At 43.7% G+C, this 19,837-nt stretch overlaps 1 protein-coding gene across 1 annotated transcript in view; it reads left to right on the top strand.

Annotated features, from left to right (window-relative positions):
• The first annotated feature begins 585 nt into the window (after window positions 1-585).
• Itih6 (inter-alpha-trypsin inhibitor heavy chain family member 6) overlaps window positions 586-19,837 on the top strand; it is a 28,443-nt gene continuing 9,191 nt past the window's right edge. Inside the window, exons 1-6 of the mRNA XM_046452612.1 lie at window positions 586-687; window positions 1,783-1,937; window positions 7,454-7,564; window positions 8,388-8,635; window positions 10,748-10,917; window positions 15,412-15,528. Of these exons, the coding sequence (XP_046308568.1) occupies window positions 586-687; window positions 1,783-1,937; window positions 7,454-7,564; window positions 8,388-8,635; window positions 10,748-10,917; window positions 15,412-15,528 (903 nt within the window). The remainder of the gene's footprint in view (window positions 688-1,782; window positions 1,938-7,453; window positions 7,565-8,387; window positions 8,636-10,747; window positions 10,918-15,411; window positions 15,529-19,837) is intronic.

Raw genomic sequence — 19,837 nt, forward strand, 5'->3', positions numbered from 1 at the left:
TTTGAACCACTGCTCTGCCTTAGCCCACCTTGGCTTCTGACTCTTCTGGAGATTACATGTGTCACATCTGTGGGACTCCTAAATTGTTATGGGCCCTGAGTAAGTCCCACTCATCTAAAGACTAAAGTCAGTACCAGAAAGGACTAAGATTGGGGGCTTGGATCTCCAACCCCTCTTTCATCTCTGCTACCTTTTTAAGATGCTCAGTGCTGAGTGACCTTCCTTTGGCCCTGGTTATGGGCTCCACTGGATGTTTATAGGAAAGAAAAACCCCACCCTGAGCCAACATAGCAAACAGACAGACCCAGCACTTTGGTATGTTTAGTTTCCATTCATCTTACAGCTGGATGAGGGGAAAAAGGGAAGCATGGAACTGGCCCTTCTCCAGGCAAGATGCCAGCCTCAGCTCTTGGACAATCCTGGCTTGTGTGGGCTTCAATGCCACATTCAGAGCCTTCCACACCCTTCAGGATGGTCCCTCCCTCTCAAGAGAAGGGATACCTGGAGTTTTAAAAGAGCAAGGGTTTGGAGATCAGGCTCAGACCTTCTGGAAGTGAACAGCAGACCTAGACCAGAAGTGGCACTATGTCTGAGTGGAGGTACCTCATCTGTGTCAGCTTTTTGCTGACCATTTTCCTTGAATTGACATGCCAGGGACCTCCTGGCCCCTCTTCATCAAGCACAAAGGTCAGTTCTGGAATGAGGGAACAAAGCTCTGGGATTTGTGAAAAAAAATATGTCTTTGTGGGGGAGTAGGGGAAGCTGTTCAGTCTGTTTCTTCAGTCCTATGACTGAGAAACTAGGAACACAGAAGCATTACTATTTGCTGAGTACATGTCAGGTGCTATACCAGGGGTCTTAAAGTTACTGTTTCAATTAATCCTCAGAGCATGTCTATAAGCCAGGCTCTATTATTATCCCCATTTGTTAAAAAAAAAAGAAGAGAAAACAGATGTTCAGAGGTTAAGACACAGGAAGTGGTAGAAAGAGAATTTGAACATAGGTCCATCTGATCCTAAATATCCTCCATTTCCCACTGCCCCACTCTGGAAATAAACTGTGTATTATGTGTGGATAGGCAGAAGGATCATAACTTCAGAAAAGGTGAAGAAGAAGATATCTACTGTGGGACCTCAGTCTCTGAGCCTCAGTTAACACATTTGTAAAATGTGGACAATAATAGCATTTAGATCATATGGCTGATGTCAGGATTAAATAAGATCATGAATGGCAAATGTGTATTGTGCTTGCAGTGCACAATTGCACTTATGAAATGTAATTCTTTACACCTGAGCTCTTAAAGAGGAAAGACTAAATGCCTTATACAGAGTAGAGCTCAATGAACGCTAATGTTCTGTTATATTCTAAAGTGTTGTTAGTGTTGTATACATTCTAAAGTGAAATCATGGACCAGCAGCATCAGCATCCTCCTGAGAGTATGTTAGAAAGGTGGACTCGGGCCTTACCCCAGACTAGCTGAATCAGAATCTGCATTTTAACAGGATACCTAGGAGGTTTGTGTACACATTAAAGTTGGGGAAGCACTTGTGCAGAGGTCTTTTGATTCTTAATCTTCTGTGACCCTTTGGTTCTGAGATTTGCTAAAGCTTACTAAACTATCAAGAATGTCCGCTAAAGAAATGATAGAGGCCACTTTCCCCTTCTGGGCCTCAACTTCCCCAATGTACTCTGAGACCAGTCCATGAACTTTGGGACCTCAAGTACTATCTACCTAAGACAAAGATTAAATTTACCTAATGCTCCTCCTGTCTTCTTTCTCAGCTGTTGATGACGAGCTACTCCATACGCTCCACCGTGGTATCTCGCTATGCCCACACCTTGGTCACCTCTGTTCTGTTCAATCCACATGCTGAAGCCCACGAAGCCATCTTTGACCTGGATCTGCCTCACCTTGCTTTTATCTCCAATTTCACTATGTAAGTCTGGTTCCAAATTCACCACTTCATTCATTTGAGCATACATTCTTTTGCTTGTTCTTTCAGTAGAACATGGTAATTGCGAGAATGCACTCTGAGATCAGACTTCTTGAGTTTGAATCCTGGCTCTACTAATTATGGGACTCAAGACAAGTTACTTTACTTTGGAGTTTCATTATATGCATATATAAAATAGGGATAAAATTTGAATCCACTTTCAAGGGTTAACTGAGTTAATATATGTGGAAATTTACACTAAAATCAGTGTCAGGTACATAATAAGTATTTGATAATATTAACTTTACTTTTTTAATATTTATTTTTTAGTTTTTCGGTGGACACAACATCTTTATTTTATTTATTTTTATGTGGTGCTGAAGATCGAACCCAGTGCCCCGCGCATGCCAGGCAAGCGCACTACCGCTTCAGCCACATCCCCAGCCCTAACTTTACTTTTTAAACAATAATTTCCTGATGTTGACTATGTGACTTGCACTTTGGGTACAACAGAAAGAAGAAGATGGATTGCACACAGTCCCTGCTCCCAAAAAGCACTGTCTAATGAGGTACATGAAAAAGAAACAGATGATTTTAATAAAGTCTGCTATAAAGAAAGAGAAATACAAATGTGGAATGGTAGGAAGGTGAGACCCAAAAAGAGACAGTGGTCAGTTTCCTAACCCCAGTCAGCTGGATAAAACCGCTGAGGTATAACACCTAAACTGAAGCTTGAAATATGAGATGTTCACCAGCCAAGCAAGGTGAAGGCATGGCTGTGGACTCAAGGAATAAACACACAGATGTTCCCCTCATTAGGAGAACTGCATGTACTTCTATGCCGCTGGAACATAGGGTACCAGCAGGAGGTAGAAGAATGGTCAGAAATGAGCACTGAGAGGTAGGGAAAGATTAGGCTCTGGAAGGCTTCCGATGTTAGAATGAGCACTTGGGTTTTACTTATGGTCTCCAGACTATCTTATGTGTTTGTGTATCAAAGACAAACTTGGTCATATATGCCCAAAATATGTTTATTTATTAATGTATACATTATATAAATATATTTTATAGCAATGATATTAAGTACTCTATAAATAGAGGGCTAAAATCGTTCCACTCCCTCCTGATTGGTCTGTAGCATGCCTAGGGGCATGTATACCTCACTTTGGAAATAATTATGGCCCATAATGATAAGACATGGTAGGATTATAAGCAAGAAGTGACAATAATGAAGTAGGGATATGCTGAAGGGGTCAGTCAGGAAGTTGGGAAACTGAGTAAGGAAATAGGGACAGAGTTCACGTGGAGGCTGGAACACTACAGTGCTGGTAGAATTTGAGAAACCAGTGGAGGAAGAAATAACCTGACTGTATGTGGGGAGTAAGTAAATATAGACAGGCTCTACATTTTGGGGGGGGGGAGTCTTGTCATATCTGGTAGGTGGCAGGACCTTCGCTAAGGTGATAAACAAGAAAGGAGGAGCAGGAAAGTGAAAGCTTAGAGGAGGCCTCATAAGCCTATGTAACACCCTAGTGAAGTATAAAAAAAAAGCCTCTGACTTTGAGTGTAAACACTCTCAGACCTGAAAGATTAGCGAGCCCCACAGTCAAAATCTCTGCCCTTGATCAGCCACCCTCAACCCTGTTAGTGGAGAGAAAGTTCTCATGCCATAAACAATCTGTATCATCAACATCCTCTTATGGCTGCTCTGCAGAGTAGCTAGGTTAGAGAAGGGGATCAGTGGGGAATCAGAGGCATGAAGTACAGGGGAGAGGCCCTGAGGTACTCCAGGAGGGTTTCCTGGAAGCAGAATTTCCATATGGGTAAGATTTGAAGGGACCAGGATCATTGCATAAGGGGGACCAACAGAACCAAAGGGGGATTTTAAAAAAAAAGCAGGAATGGTATGGAGTATGGGGGCTAACTCAAAAAGTTGGCAGTCAAATGATACAAGGGCCAAACAGTCAGGCAGAATTTGGATTTTTGCTTCAATAGAAAAAACACCAGAAAAATTTTTAAAAATTAAGCAAAGCAGGCTGGAGGAAATGTTCTTGGGCAGACTCTGTGGAAAGTATGCTGGCTGGAGGCAGCACACACACACAGAGGCCCCAGTGTGCTGCTGCCAGAGCAACTCCACCCTACACCCCCACACCCCCCAAGAGACCTTGGGACCCTGCCAGATTGGCCCACCCCCACACTAGTCCAGCCACGGCAATACTGTTTCAGCTACTTAGAAACACTCCTTGCCTGAGTGGTCTCTTCTGCCAGTTCTATATCCTCCCCCCCTGGTGTTCCTGGAAGCTGCTTCCTTGATCAATCTTTCTCAACATCTGTGCCTCAGTTACTCTATTTGTGAAACAGAGACTGCTGTGTGATCTCATTGAGCTTTCTATTCAAAGCCTTGATTCTCTAGGCCTGCCCAAGCACTCTAACCTTCTCTCCATGTACCTTCTCTGCCCCTCTGATCTTCTATTCCCTGAAACACACTGTGTTTCCTTACTGTCTTTCTGGTATGCCCAGACTACAAACAATAATTGAGTGCTTATTGTATGCCAGACTGTATTCCAGGCACCAAAGATACTACAGCAAATAAGAAAGACAAAATCCTTGCCTTCAGGGAGCTCACAGTCTCATAGAGAAGACAGACATGGAAAAAATAAATATGTCAGTTTGTAGATTAGAAGTACTCTAAAGAAACAGAAATCAGAATAAGATACAGAGTGAATGAAGGTGCTGTTTTAGAGTAATCAAAGATGTCTCTTTAAGGAACTGACATTTGAACAAAGATCTTAAAATAGAGAGGGTATGTGGGGCTGGGTCTGGGGCTTAGTGGCAGAGTGCTTGCCTAGCACTGTGAGGCACTGGGTTCACTGCTTAGCACCACGTACAAAAATAAGCAAATAAAATAAAGGCATGCTATCCATCTACAAAAACAAAAAATAATTTTAGAAAAGAAAGGGTGTGAAAACTTGCAAAGATCTGGATGAAGAACATTCCAGGCAAAGGGAACAGTAATTGCAAAGGCTCTGAGATAGGAGTATGCTGAACAAGCTCAAGAAATAGCCAGGAGTGTTATTTACTACAACCAAGAAATAGAAACACCTTAAGCTGATGAATGGATAAAGAAAATGTGGCACTCATATACCATGAAATACTACTCATCCATAAAAAAATGCAATCCTGTCATTTGTGACAACATGGAAGGAGCTGGAGATCATTGTGTTGAGTGAAGTAAGTCAGGCACAGAAAGACAAGTATTTACATGATCTCATGCACCCGTGAAATCTAAAAAAGTTGATCTTGCAGAAATTGAAAATAGAATCATGGTGACCAGAGGCTGGGTAGAGTAGACTAGGAGAGGGATGAGGGAGTGTTGATCAATGGGTACAAAGTTACTTTTACATAGGAGCAAGAAGCTCTGTGGTACTGTTGCACAGTATAGTGACTACATATAACATTATGTACTGTATATTTCCAAAAATATTTTGAAAGTTTTCATCACAAAGGAATAATAAATGCTTGAGAAGATAAATGTTTCACTTGATTTAAACATTACACAATGAATACACCCATTAATATGAACAACTTTTATGATTTTATGTATTTCTTTAAAATAAATTTAACTTTATCAAAAGAAATAACAAGGAGGCCAGTGTGGCTGGAACAAAATGAGCGACAGAGTATGAGGAGGTGCCATTAGAGAGGTGACAGCAAGCCAAATTGTGTAGGATCACAGCGGGTGCAGTGAGGAGTTTGGTTTTTACTTTGAGTGGGGATGGAAGCCACAGAGAGTTTTGAGCAGAGGAAATACGTGGTCTGATTTAGGATTAACAGGATCTCTGTGACAGCTATGACAACAGACTACAAGGAGCAAGGGTTTAAAGAGGAAGGCCTGTTAGTAGGTTACTGTATTTACCCAAGTAAGAGACATTGGTAGTTTGAACCAGGGAAAGAATTGTGGGGGTCATGAGAAGTGGTCAGATTCTGGATATATTCTAAAAATAGATCTGAAAATCCCTGATGGATTGGGGAGTCAAGCATGGCTCTAAGATTTGGTGGAGTAACAATTTCCTGAGATAAGGAAGACCTGGGAAGGAGCAGATTTTGAAGGTGGGGGGAGAAACTAGGAGCTCAGTTTGGAGTATGTTAAGCTTGAGGTTACAATTGAACATTCTAGTGGAGATGTCAAGTAAGCAATTGGATGTATAGTTCTGGAGTTCAGGGGGACAGACCCACCCTGGAAATACATTTGGGAGTCATCTGGTATAAATAGCATTTTAAACTTCTTCTTTTTTTTTTTTTTTTTTTTTTTTTGGCAGTACTGGGGATTGAGTCCAGGGGTGCTCTACCAGTGACTCACATTCCCACCCCTTCTTATTTTTATTTTGAGATAGGGTCTTGTTAAGTTGCCCAGACTAGCCTCGAACTTGTGATCCTCCTGCCTCAGCCTCCTGAGTCACTGGCATTACAGGAGTGCCACCATGCCTGGCTGCAAATCGGTATTAAGGCAATAGGACTTGATATTACCTAGAGAATGAATATAGGAAGTACAGAGGACGAGAGAGAGAGAGAGAGAGAGAGAGAGAGAGAGAGAGAGAGAGAGAGAGAGAGAGAGAGGAGATAAGTAAGGAAAGGCGAGAGGAAAGTATGTCAAGAATAGAGCCTCAAATTGTTCCAAAGATTTAGAGGTCAGGAAGAGGAGAAGACAACAAAAGACATTGGGAAGGCATCATCAGTGCAGATTATTATCCATAGCCTCCCTGTTTTTCAGAACCAGCTCCAAGGCCACCTCCTCCAGGACCCTTCCTTGAAGGCTTGGGAAAAAGTGTTCTCTCCCTCTTCCTTCTTTATTCTCTCTTATAGTTTATGGCCTTAGAGAAATTGGAAGAATAGCAAGTCTGTTTTTCTCACTTTTCATCTATCTTTGAAATCCCCGAGAACAGGAAGGTCCCTAGTCAGCCTCAGAAGGCTTTGCAGTAATTCACACACCACTTTCAAAACTTTTACCACCTATGCCCCCAACCATGTTGTTTACTTAATGTATTTTCTTTAAATAGATACACTTTTTGATATTAAGTTAGTCTTATCCTAAGTAAAACATCTGTGAGCTCATGGGTTCAAAATGTCATGTTTTTAAATAAATGCTATAGAAAATATGTAATAATAATAATAGTAAAAAATGTTCAGTTATGTATCACCTAAAAACACCTTGTGTGTCAAAAGACAAAACTCATTCAATACCTTGAAAAATACAAAATTATAAGACTAGGTCTATCATATGCTGTGTGGTGTCTATTTCCACATCTGAAAAATGAAGATCATTGTAATAACTTCACCCTGGTTTATCTCCCTCTCCTCTCCTCTCTTCTTCCCTTTCAAACTTGGGCTTTATGATATGATTTTGTTCTTCCCCTTTTTTTCCATTCCTCTCCTCCTCCTTCTTTATGTCTTCCCATGTCTCTGATCATCTCTTTCTCTTTATCTGCCTCCTCTGTCCCTTCTCTTTCCTGTACCATCAGGACCATCAACAATAAAGTCTATGTTGCAGAAGTCAAAGAGAAGCGCCAAGCAAAGAAAATCTATGAGGAAGCCTATCACCAGGGAAAGACAGCTGCTCATGTAGGCATCAGGTAAGGCCCCATGCATTCCGGAATATGACTAAGCCTTCTGAGCTTCATCATCAAGGGAGACATGTTCTCTCTGGGCTACTTCTGTAAAGTGGGAACAATGATCTGTACTTCATATGATTAAATGAAGATGATGAGAGTTAATGAATATCAAAGTATGCAACATAGTAAGTGTTTTCAACAAATGGAAGTTTATTTCTCATTTCTACTTTGCTCCTGCTCTCAGGATGTAGCTTGTTTAAGAATTTGTTCCTTCCAGGAAGGCTATGTGCAAGTGAGATTTTTGTAAATTGAATCCTGTTTTCTGAGTTTCATTCAGTTGGCAGAAATGCATTGTCTTCTTTTAATATTTCCTCCCAGATTCCAAGAGAATTTTGTCCTGCAGGAAAAGTTTAGATTTGGCTCCTGAAAACTGAGTCAAAGCCATATAAACAAGCTCAGTCTAACACATAGGGGAGGGGTTGTGTGAGGGGCTATTTTGAAGGGGAAGAGGCATACATTGAAAACTTTTTTTTTTTTTTTGTAAAACAAACCCATTCTAGATTCGAATTTTCACAGAATGAGTTTACTTAAGGGTGAACTACCTTTCATATAATTTCTCAAGCAGAATGTTTAAAAGGGGGAATGTGGGAGGGAAAGAGGCTAATTAGTGGATGCCTGCATGACTGTCTATGAGTCGAGAACTTAGTTGAACCAGAAACCTAGTTAGGTCTACTGAAACAATGGTGAAGAAAAGCAGAACCAGGTCAACTTTCACAGCATCTAACAGCTCCCCTACTCCTCCATAAATCCCATTCCCTCCCACCCTTCTGTCTTCCCTACCCAGGGACCGGGAATCAGAGAAATTCCAAATCTCCACCAGCCTGGCAGCAGGCACAGAAGTGACTTTTGCCCTGGCCTATGAGGAGCTGCTGCAGCGACACCAGGGCCAATACCAGCTGATGATAAGCGTGAGGCCTGGTCAATTGGTGTCAAAGCTGAATGTAGAAGTCACAGTGTCAGAAAGGACAGGCATCTCCTATGTGCATGTACCACCTTTGAGGACCAGCCGCCTGCACACCAACCACCGCACAAGTATGTGGACATCACTTTTGGGTCAACCACCACACTGGCCTTCCTGAATGGGAATCATCTGCTTACTGTTGGGCATTACAATAGTGATGCTTTTACCTTGTGCTAACAGTCAAGGCCCTTCCCACCTCAAAGAGGAGAAGGCATGTTTGGAGTTGAAGACATTTGGGGCATGTTTCAAACTTCCCAAATATTTGATTTATCTCATTAAAAAGAATCAATATTAGGGAAAGTTCTATTGGATTGGATCACAAAATCACATATTTACAATTTTATGGGCAGTGAAGCCACACTGGCCAAATCCGGCTTTCCCCAGGATCACTGCTGAGAGTGGAAGGACCATGGGAAGACAGGGAGCATAGGCACCCTGGAGGATACCTTTGCAGGACCCTTAGGGCAGAGAGGCAACCTGGCTGCCAGGCTTGCTTCAGATTTCTTCCAGAAGACTAGGAAGGCCTGGCTGGCTTCATCAGAATCACTTCAGGAGCTTTCAGAAACAGATTCCTGGGCCTCAAACTTCTGGCACGAGGTACACTAGGTTGTGGTAGGGCCCATGAATCTTAATCCTTAACCAGCTTCTGGACTCAACGTCTAACCCGGCTGGAAACCACTGAGCAGACCTGTACAGATCTGCTGAGATGTGAGTGGACAGGCACAGAGAAGTCCCCCAGCTCAAGGGGCCACCATCACAGATCTGTTTAGCATTGGAGGTCCTGGTTGATTTGAACCTGCTGACCCGGAGAGGCGGGGTGGGGGACAAAGTGGAAACAGACAGACAAAAGACTGCTATCGATTCTGGCTTTGATACTCTCCTAATATGGGGTCAGCAAAGCAAGTCACTTAACCCTCTACTTCAAATGCCCCATCTTTAAAATAGAGGAGGTGTCTTCTATGGCACAGAACCATTGTGAGAATTTGAGAACATTCTTATCTTGAAATCATTTGATGCAGAGTAATGAATGGTGATGATTGTACTAGCTGTCACTAATCAGCATTCATGAAGATCCAGGTATGGTTCCAAATACTTTAATGAATGCTCTTATTTAGTCCCCAAATCACTGTCTAAAAACCAGGGTAATTATCATCCCTATGCTACAGATGAGGGGACTAAGGGTAACAGAGAGGGACTAAGTTCTCCAGTGACACAAGGCAACAGCAGGAGAGACCTGGGCCCAAGGGCCATCTGAGTGTTGCAGCCTGCACTCTTAAGCCCTAAGCTATAAATGGCAGCTCCCTCCCCCTTCCCCTTAAAGGCTAAAACAGAGGATAGAACCAATCCTGTGGGGATAAAAGAGAACAAAGAGCTCTGAAAGGAAGGAAGCCCAGGGAATGTATGTGAGCAGGCGCCTCAGAGAGTATGGGGGCTCAGTTTGCCCCTAAGCTTCCTGACAGCTGTAGCAGGAAGGAGGGGGAGCAGAATTCCCAGGCCTCCATTTTGTGGAAAAAAGGAGGCACACAGACCTTTCTAAATGGACACTTGTCTTGGACTAAAATTCCAGAGGAGTTGATCTTGTGGCCAGCTCAGCAAACATCCGGGACCAGAAAGTCATCAGTGATTTCATGAGACGCTAAAAGGCGTATTCACACACGTGATGCTGGGAGTCAGAGGCACAGGGGAAGAAAGCACATGCAATTCTATGCCACAGGAGAACCTTGCTAGACTGCCATTTCCCACAGAGGGAAGGGGACGGGAGGAGACCCAGGCCCTGTGGATGTGTCTGTCTCTGCTCTAGCATGCACCACAGTGCCTCTCTGGAGGGGAACCCGGGCTTCTGGGTGAGCTGGGCAGTGACACTCCTCCAGGCTGGCCCAGTGAGGATGGGAAGCATGGCAGGGTGAGGTTGTGAGTGAGGGACAGACAGTCAGTGCTGGGAGCTGAGGACGTGCCTGGGTCTGTCAGGCTGGGTGTGATGGAGGAGGTGAATCAGGAGCTGGCTGCAGGATTGGGAGAGAGAGTGGCATGGGGGCAGGTGGAAGGGTGATGCATGCAGGTGATGGTAAGGGTTGGAATTCTCACCCTTCCTGATGGTGCCCTTGTGCTGTCTATGTCCCTGGATTTTCTGTTTGGCGAGAGCCTTCCATGCCACATTGCCGCAACTGTCCCCTTTCACACAGGTGAGGCTGACTCACCCCCATCCACCAGGATCGAGAAGGGAGAGACCTGTGTCCGAATCATCTTCTGCCCCACAATGCAAGACCAGTCTGCCTTCTCCAGCTCAGGCATCATGGCTGACTTCATGGTCCAATATGATGTGGTCATGGAGGACATCATTGGGGACGTGCAGGTACTCGGAGACAACATGGGTTCTGAAGTTGGACAGGTCTGGACAATGCCCTGGTGTACACAATTGGGGATGAATGGGAACTAGTAAACAAGGATAGGATGATATGTAAGATCTCAAAGCTTCTGACCTTGGGACCCACGTGTATACCCAAAGGGATGGGAACCTGGAACCACAGGAGTTGAATCACGGTCCAAATGAACCCATTCCCAGAATGGACCAAAGCATAGCCCACTCAGAGCTAGCCCTTTGGCAAAGTGAACCACTGTGAGCAGTTAGTCTCTCATGCTTTCTGTGGCTCTGATACTGTCCTGCTCTTGTGGACTTTCTTGCTGTCTCTCATTTGCTGCAAAGGCCTTTCCTGTCGAAACAGCCACGTGCCTAAAGAGGGAGCCCTTCAGTTCTGAGCCCACCCACTCATGAACACCCTGAGAGATCCCTACTCCTTCTGAGCTGTGGAGCTCTGACCCAAGACCTTGACTTTCCATGAGGATGGAGACAGCCTGATAGGTCTGGTCCTGGCCTGTCTTTGGGCCACACATCTCCCAGCAGCCAGCACAAAGACCACCCTCCAGCAGCCCCAGTGCACAACTCACTCCTTTCTCCCGGGTCACCTGATCCCTCTTCTGTGTATGATCAATCATTTTCTCAGACCAGCTGCTGCCCTGGGAGGGTCTTTCTCCTCCTTCTCCACCAGTCAGCATCCTCCTCTTAATCCTGGGCCAAATCCCTTCTTCTTCATGACTCCATCCCATCTGAAATTCCTCTGTCTCCCCTGCCAGACATTCTGCTTTCATCCAGGCTCTTCCTGTGTGTTGTGCATTCACTTCTACCTGGACACATGGCCACCCAGCAGAGCCCCTCTACACAAATCCTGCCCTCAGACTCTAGAAACTCAGAAATTTGTGGCCTCAACCCCTAATCTCCACATTCTGATGCAGCCAGATCCACATAGTCATCACGTGCATCAAATCCCTAGGCACTGTGTGTATATCTGTGGGGCAAAGTGGGGGTTCCAGAGAAGGCTGATTCAGAATAATCTTCCAGAAGGAGTAGGCATTTCAGAGAGCATGAGGGTAATGAATGGCATTGCTTCCATGTCGGTGAACTTGGTGAAGGGAAAAGCACACCAGAGAGGGAATAGCATGTGCAGGGGTGCAGAGGTATGGCAAGGCTGTTATGCAGGGGGGAAGAAAGCATTTGACCTACCCTGAGGAGGAGCTGTGGGTACCCTGTCAGCAGGTGGCAGCAGGGGCATAACCTGCCCCTCTGTCACCTACCCGGGTATGTTTAGTTCATGGAGACATTCTCTGCTGCTTGGTTCTTTACCTTTTCCAAATGGCCTGGAGTGGGCATAGAGACTGGGTACATGGGACTAGGCATTCAATTGGACAATGAGGACTTCCACTAACTGTGAACTCTGACTCCTCCTGCCATCTGCCAGGAGCACTCCATCCCCATACCATTACCTATCTGACTGTGCCCACCTTTCAAGCCCAGTGCGTTCACCTACTTGTTCCATCAGGACTCCCTAGGCCCCTAATTGACGTTGTTTCCAGTTTGGGCTGGTGCAGGGAACTCTGGAGGATTCCACACACATCCTGCCTCTTCTGTGGCCATACAGATGGAAACAACCCTGACACAGGATGAGACATACCCTTTCCATGAGAGCACAAGGTGTGCGGCTAGCAAGATGAGGGGGAAAGGGAGCCAGGGAAGGCACCCTGCAGGATGTCGAGCTGACCTGGGACATAAGGAATGCCAGAAACAGGCCCTGTGTGGGGGCCATGAGGGAAGGGAAAGGTATGCTGGCCAAGTGGGGCCACAGGGTAAAAGCAACAGAGGCCTGACATCTCTGAGTGTGTGCAGGGAGTCAGAAATGGCTTGGGAACCAGGGAGCATGGATTTCAGATGCAAAATGGTAAGAGATCAGAAAATGGCTGGCATTTCCTGCAGTGGCATGAAAAGGAAGCTACTATTTGTCCTGTAGGTGATTGGGGAGCCGTGATCAGGCAGTACATTATGAGGTCGTGTGTATGGCAACCCAGGAGCTAGCTGTGGCCAAGCTGTAGAGATGGAGGACTTCGCAAAAAAGCAGGGAACCCAAGGAAAAGCAGCTCTGAATTTGAGATTGTTTTGTTTTGGAAGGAGAGGTGGGGTGGCCCGAGAAGTCTCTAGCAGATAAAACCATCAGGAATTGGTGGCAGACTAGCTGGGCACAGAATTGAAGGTGACACTCTTATCCAGGTTAGGCTCAATGAAGTGGCTCCCACCTGAGAAAATCTCAGGGCTTCGTTACGGGAAGTTGATGAGGTTGTTGTTTGAGCAGCATCTGTTGGAAGCATCTTCAGCCTCCCAGGTGAAGAGGTCCACAGCTAGTGTGTCGGCAGTTGTGGTGGGGGAACGGGTACCCTGAGGCTAAGAAAGAGATGTGGGACACAGGTGGAGATTCAGCGGTGTAACTCAAGCTAGAGAGTGAGTCCACACAGGGAGAATGAGTGGAGTCAGAGGCCCGGGCTGTGATGTCACGTCAGGTGGAGTTCCCCGTTCAGCAGCCACTGATCTGGGGCTTCAGATTGCCAGGCCCCACCAACAGCAGAAAGCCTGCTCAGCACCCTGAGCCTCGCTAGTTTACTCCAGAGAGAGACAATCCTAATCACTGTCTTTGCACACTCTGATCTGGCCGACTGGAAGCACTGAAAAGGGGCAGGTGGACAATGGGTCCTAGAGAGAGAAACTGGATGAAGTGGCCTGAGAGGTGTTAGGAGAATGTGGACAGCTGATGATCTCAGAATGCCAGGGGAAAGGCTTTGGGAGAGAGTGGAAGTCATTGCCAAGTTGAAACTCATCAGTGAGGCCTAGTCTGGTGAGATTCCTAATACACAAACTGAGTTTGGAGGTAAGCTAGCACATAGCTAGCTGCCTTTGAGCAAAGCAGTGTTCCTATGAGTTGGGAGCAGGATCAGTCCTGGTGGTTGTGCAGGTGTGAACTGGAGAAGAGAGACCATCTCAGGAGACCCAGTCTTTAGTCTGGAATGCCAGGGGAGGGAAGAGGCTGGATAGAAGTCTGATGGGGATTGAGAGCAAGGGGTTGCCTCCATGGATGGGAAAGACGCCTGATTTTATATTCTATGGGACATCCAGTGGGTTGCACGTTGGGGAGATGGTGAAAGGAAGACAAGGGATAAAGACTGCTGAGAGCCCTAATTGCCTAGGGTCTGTGTTAAGACTGTGTGGTCTTCAGAAGATGGATGGGGCCATGGGCAGGTGGGTGGTGCAAGTGTGTGTCCTGGTGCCCTTCACATTCTTCCTGAATTGTGAAGGTGGGGTGGGGTGATTTTGGAGGAGCCAGCGAGAGGTTGGTGAGCTGGGTACTGCTCCAGGTGTCCCAATAGGATTTGGTTAGCTTGGGATCAAACATGGGTGGCGTGATATGCATGACAGTTCTCCCTACCCCTGTAGGGGAGTCATACTCGAGGGCAGCTGAGTTCTCTCATGGCTTAAGCAATGGTAGGTTGAGTGATTCATGCCTTGGGGAACTGTGACAGAGAGCCAGGTTCACCTGGAGACAGAAGCCACATGTGAACCTATGGACTCATTCAAAGGGGGGCAAGGGCCTCCCATCTCCTCTCTTTCCAGTGAGATAGGAGGAGCCAGTGTCCAGCCTTCTGGTCACAGAGCACCTGAGGGCCAAGTGGAGGATGAGCCAGTCTCCCAGAGCCAGGCCTGCTTCAGGCTTCAGGCTTCAGGGATCTCAGCGGCTCAGCAAGCCCAGAGAACCCTGGGCTGAGCAGACACTGGTGCTGAGGGACCTTCTGGCCCCCTCCCCTTTGCTCAGCTTGCCCAGCCCCCCCCCTGGCTCTGCAGAGAGAGCCAGAGAGAGATGGAGTAGGGGGAGAGACTCTCGGCAGCCAATCACAGCCAGGGCAGCCCAAGGCATTTGTACCTGGTGTAACCAATCCCCTCTGCACACACAGCTCAATTGGCCTCTGCTGCCTCCTCCCCTCCTGCTCTGCCCAGCAACAGCAGAAAGGAGGTTTTAGGAGGAGAGGGAGGCCCTGCAAATTCCCAGCCCTTGGCAGCAATGAGCTGGGCCCCAGGCTCACTCTATTGAGGGAGGTTAAAACAATACTTACAGTTCCTGGAGCCCAGGCAAAGTGTCCCTGGGGACCCTGAAGACTGTGCAAGCCCAGCTCTCTCACGGACAGGAACTCACATATTACAGAAATCCTGATCCTTGGAGCCCTGGGCCACAAGCCAGTCTCCTTCACTCCACAGCTCTGGGCAAGGCCTGGGATGAAGGTCTGAACAGAAGAGTTCTGGTGGGGGGAGAATGACATTGAGCAAACAATTGCACACATGCCTCTGTAACTAGAAACAGTGAGAAAGAAGTCCTAGGATCCTGGCAGTCCTAGCGGGCTGTTGTGCAGGAGGATAAGATGGGCCTGATTAAATCTGCTCTCACAGTCCTTTTTGGTTTCCCTTCTTTTTGTTCAGATTTATGGTGGCTATTTTATTCATTACTTTGCCCCCCGAGGCCTCCAGCCTGTGGAAAAGAATGTGGTGTTTGTTATTGATGTGAGTGGCTCCATGTTTGGTACCAAGATGAAGCAGGTAAGAAGGACCCTGTGTTGGCATTGGATGGTTCATAAAGCTCATAAATCTGTGAGTGCTGGAACTCTAGGTTCCCCAAGTCTCAATGTCCTTCCTTCCCATACCCTTTAGTCTCCTATAGCCAGGTCTCCTCTTGGTCCCTGGCACCTTACATAACAGGAACCATGTAGACATGAAAACAGAGAATTCTAGTAACTCTCCCTTCCAGTTTATCTTTAGGTCATGAAACCCTCAATCTAGATTGCCCCGTGTTCATAGAATCCTGAATCAATAAAACCTTAGATAATGGAGACGTTTTTTTTTTTTTTTTTACCAAAGTCATGAGTTTTGGTGTGATTTTATTAGTTAATTTTTTAAATGTAAAGACCTAGTCTTATATTGTACCTTTGTTATAGGTTTAAAAGTTCTGGGATTAATTAATTTTAATATGATACCACTTCTATTAGTCACTCTTGACTCAGGATTCTAGGGTCATAGATAACAGAAACTTTGACTTTGTGCCTTGATCCATAAGGTTCCAGAAGCAGCATCTCAAAGCATAATACTCAGAGGCTCTAGAAGGATGTTTGAGTGTCCTGATAAAGTAGTGTCTTTGTGTCTTAAAGCTTTCAATCACAGAGCACTTGAGACCTAAGACTGAGTTATGTTTTAGCAATCAGTCAACCTGTAGCAAGATCCCCAGTCTTCAGTGTGGGGAAAGGGATGTACTCAATTTCAGAACTTTTCAACCTTCTTGTCCATTACAGTGCATGGGGTAGTGTCTCAAAATCAGGTTTGAGCCATTAGCTCACCAAAAGATAGACCTAACCAAAATATTGTAGATCACTTCTTCTCACCGTGCACTGGAACACATCAACTCAATCACTGCACAATATATGGAGGCTACAGGTGAAAGCACTAGAAGCTTTAGACCTTAAGAAGAAAGTCCTTAGGGAAAACAAAAGACAAAAGATGAGATGAAAATACAAACACTGGAGTACCTTTTAGCCTCTGACCCTTTCAACTACTGCCAACAACAAATGTAGTCTCAGGTAGATGATATAACACTTCACATTAAATGTCTATTTGCTTCACTTCCTTTTACTGGTTTCATCATGTCTACTCTCAACATAAAATTAAAAAGGATGCAAAATGGTTAAAAATCCTGAAATCTGAAGACATAATTATATCATTTGAACCAGACTCAGATATGTAGAAGATGCTGGAATTTTCGGAGCAGGAATTTAAGATATATATGATTAATATGCCAAGAGTTCTAATGAAATAATTGGACAGCATGCAAAAACTGATGGTTAATGTAATCATCAGAGATATGGAAGCCCTATAAAAACGCTAGAAATAAAAAAAAGAATGAAAACTGCCTTTGATGAGCTCATCAGGAGATTGGACATGGTTGAGGAAAGAATCAGTGAGCTTGAAAATATATCAATAGAAACTTCTCAAATATGAATGGAAAAAATACCCCAGAACATGAAACAACCCTAAGACCATTACAAAAGCATGATGCATATGGAATAGGAATAATAAAATGAGAAGAAAAAAGTAACAAAAAATAGAGAAAGTAACAAAAGAAATATTTGAAGTAATTATGGATGCAAATTTTCCAAAAGAAATGACAGACACCAAAGCATATAGCTCCAAGAAGCTCAAAGAACACTGAGCATGATAAAAGCAAAAAAAAAAAATACTACATCTAGATATAACACATTCAAACTGTAGAAAATCAAAGAGAAAGAGAAAATCTTGAAAAAAAAAAAAAAAGCCATAGGAACAAAGCATCTTACCTCTAGGGGGATAAGGATATGAATTACATGATACTTCTCTTCAGAAATCATGGAAACAAGAAGAGAGTGGAGTGAAATATTTTGTGTCAAAGCAGAAAACCACCCCAGCTTAGCATTGTTGATACTTCAAAATTTTCCTTCCAGTGTAAAAGAACTAAGGACTTACTTTCTCAAACAAAAATTGCAGGAATCACCAGCAGTTGACCTTTTTTTGCAAGAATTTTTGAAAGCAGTTTTTTGGTAAGGAGAAAAATAGTATATTTAAATACTTTGATCACATAAAGGAAGAAAAAGTGTTAGAGAAGGAATAAATGAAGGTAAAATAAAATATTTTATTTTTATTTTTAATTTATCTAACAGATAACAATTTGTTCAAAATCATAATAGCAAAATTCACTGGGTGAACATGACTTATGTATATGTACAATTAATGAAACAATTTTATAAAGGATGAGAGGGAAGTTTTAGGAATACTCTGTTGCAAGATACTTGCACTATGCATGAAGCTGTACAGTGTTATCTAAAAGTGGCCTTGAATTAGTTGCAGGTGCACATTGCAAAATCTAGGGCAATCCCTAATTTTTTTTCAACTGGATATGATAAGAGATGAGAAATAATTAGATAGTGTAAAATACTCAATTAAAACTACAGAACTCAGAAATGAGTAGAAGACAAAAATAGGAATAAAGAATAAGGCAACAAACAAAAAGCAGTTATATATGGCAAATATTAATCCAAGTATATCAGTAAATCACTTTAAAAATGAATGTTTTAAATATGCCAATTAAAAGACAGATCCCCTGGCATGGTGGTGTACTCCTGTAATCCTAGCAACTAGAGAGGCTGAGGCAGGAGAATCACAAGTTCAAAAGCAGCCTCAGCAATTTAGTGAGGCCCTGAGTGACTTAGTGAGACCCTATCTCTACTGTCATGTATAACTAATTATAACACATAAAAAATAAAGAAAGGTATGGGGTTGTGGCTTAGTGGTTAAGCACCCCTGGGTTCAATCCCCAGTATGAGAGACAGAGAGAGAGACAGAGAGAGAGAAAGTTGAATTTTGTTTTATTATCTACATTGGCAATGCATATCTCTCTCTCTCTCTCTCTCTCTCTCTCTCTCTCTCTCTCTCTCTCTCTCTAAAAATATGAAACTTCAAATATAAAAATACAGGTAGAATAAAAGTAAAGAAAAAGACAAAGATATACCATACTCAAAGCAAAAGAAAACTGGGGAAGATATATTCATTTAATATAAAATGGACTTTGGAGCAAGGAAATTAACAGAGAAGCAAATGCATACTATTTTGATAAAAAATTCAATCCCCCAAGAAGACATAACAATGCTTCATGAGAATGCACCTAACAACAGTGCCAAAATACATGAGGTAACAATTAATATAACCAAAAGGAGAAAGATGAATTCACTATTATAATTAGAGACTTTACTATCCCTCTCTCAGTAATTGACAAATCTCACGGGCAGAAAATCAGTAAGGATAGAGTTGACCTGAACAGCACCATCAATCAACAGAATCTAATTGACATTTGTAGAATACTTCCTCTACCAACAACAGGATACACATTCTTCTCAAGCTCACAAGGAACATTTACAAACAGATTACATTCTGGGCCATAAAACACAGCCTAACAAATGTAAAACAATATAAATCATACAAACTATGCTCTCAGACCAAGTGGGATTAAACTAGTAGTCAATAACTAAGATAGCTGGGAAATTTCAAAACAAGTGGATATCAAACAACAGACTTATAAAAACATATTTTGTCCCTGATTGACAAGAGGTTCGACCTTCTAGGTCCCTAGCCACTCACTTTTCTACTGTTGTTCTCAGGAAAGGCCATCTTTTTTTCATTTTTTAAAAATTTTATTTGTTGTTTTTAGATATACATGACAGTAGAGTATATTTTGACATATATGGAGTACAACCCATTCCAATTAAGATCCCATTCTTGTGGATGTACATAATGTGGGTTTAAATTGGTGGTGTAGTCATATGAAAGGCCATAATTTTAAGTCTCAGCCCTCTCACAAGGGAAACAACACTCAGCTCCCTACTCCAGGATCCATGACCTAACCCATGAGCTCTCCCAATAGTAAGAAAGACACCACAGTAGAAGCATTCAAGACATCTCTTATCAGTTTAAGGTGTACAGAAAGGCAAATCTCAAATGTCCTTCTTGTGGTCTCTGAAATACATACCTGTCTAAAGGATGTATAATATTTTCTTAGGATCACTGGATTTGGCATCTCTCAAATAGGAATTTAAGTGCCTGACACATCAACTACTAGCTGTGTGACTATAAGAAAGTCACTTTGCCTCTTTGAGCCTCAGTAAAACACAGGAGTGACATTAGTGCCTTCTGCATTATGTTTCTGTAAAGATCAAATGAGCTGATGCATCTAAAGTATTTAATATGGTGTCTGGAACACAGTAAGCATTCTATAAATGATACTCAATACTATAATGTGCATAACCTATTCCCTGAACCTACTATGTGCCTG

Source organism: Marmota monax, unplaced genomic scaffold (genome assembly GCF_021218885.2).
Source record: "Marmota monax isolate L192 unplaced genomic scaffold, Marmota_monax_Labrador192_F-V1.1 WCK01_AAM20220418_F8-fsc00223, whole genome shotgun sequence".
NCBI classification, from domain to species: Eukaryota; Metazoa; Chordata; class Mammalia; order Rodentia; family Sciuridae; genus Marmota; species Marmota monax.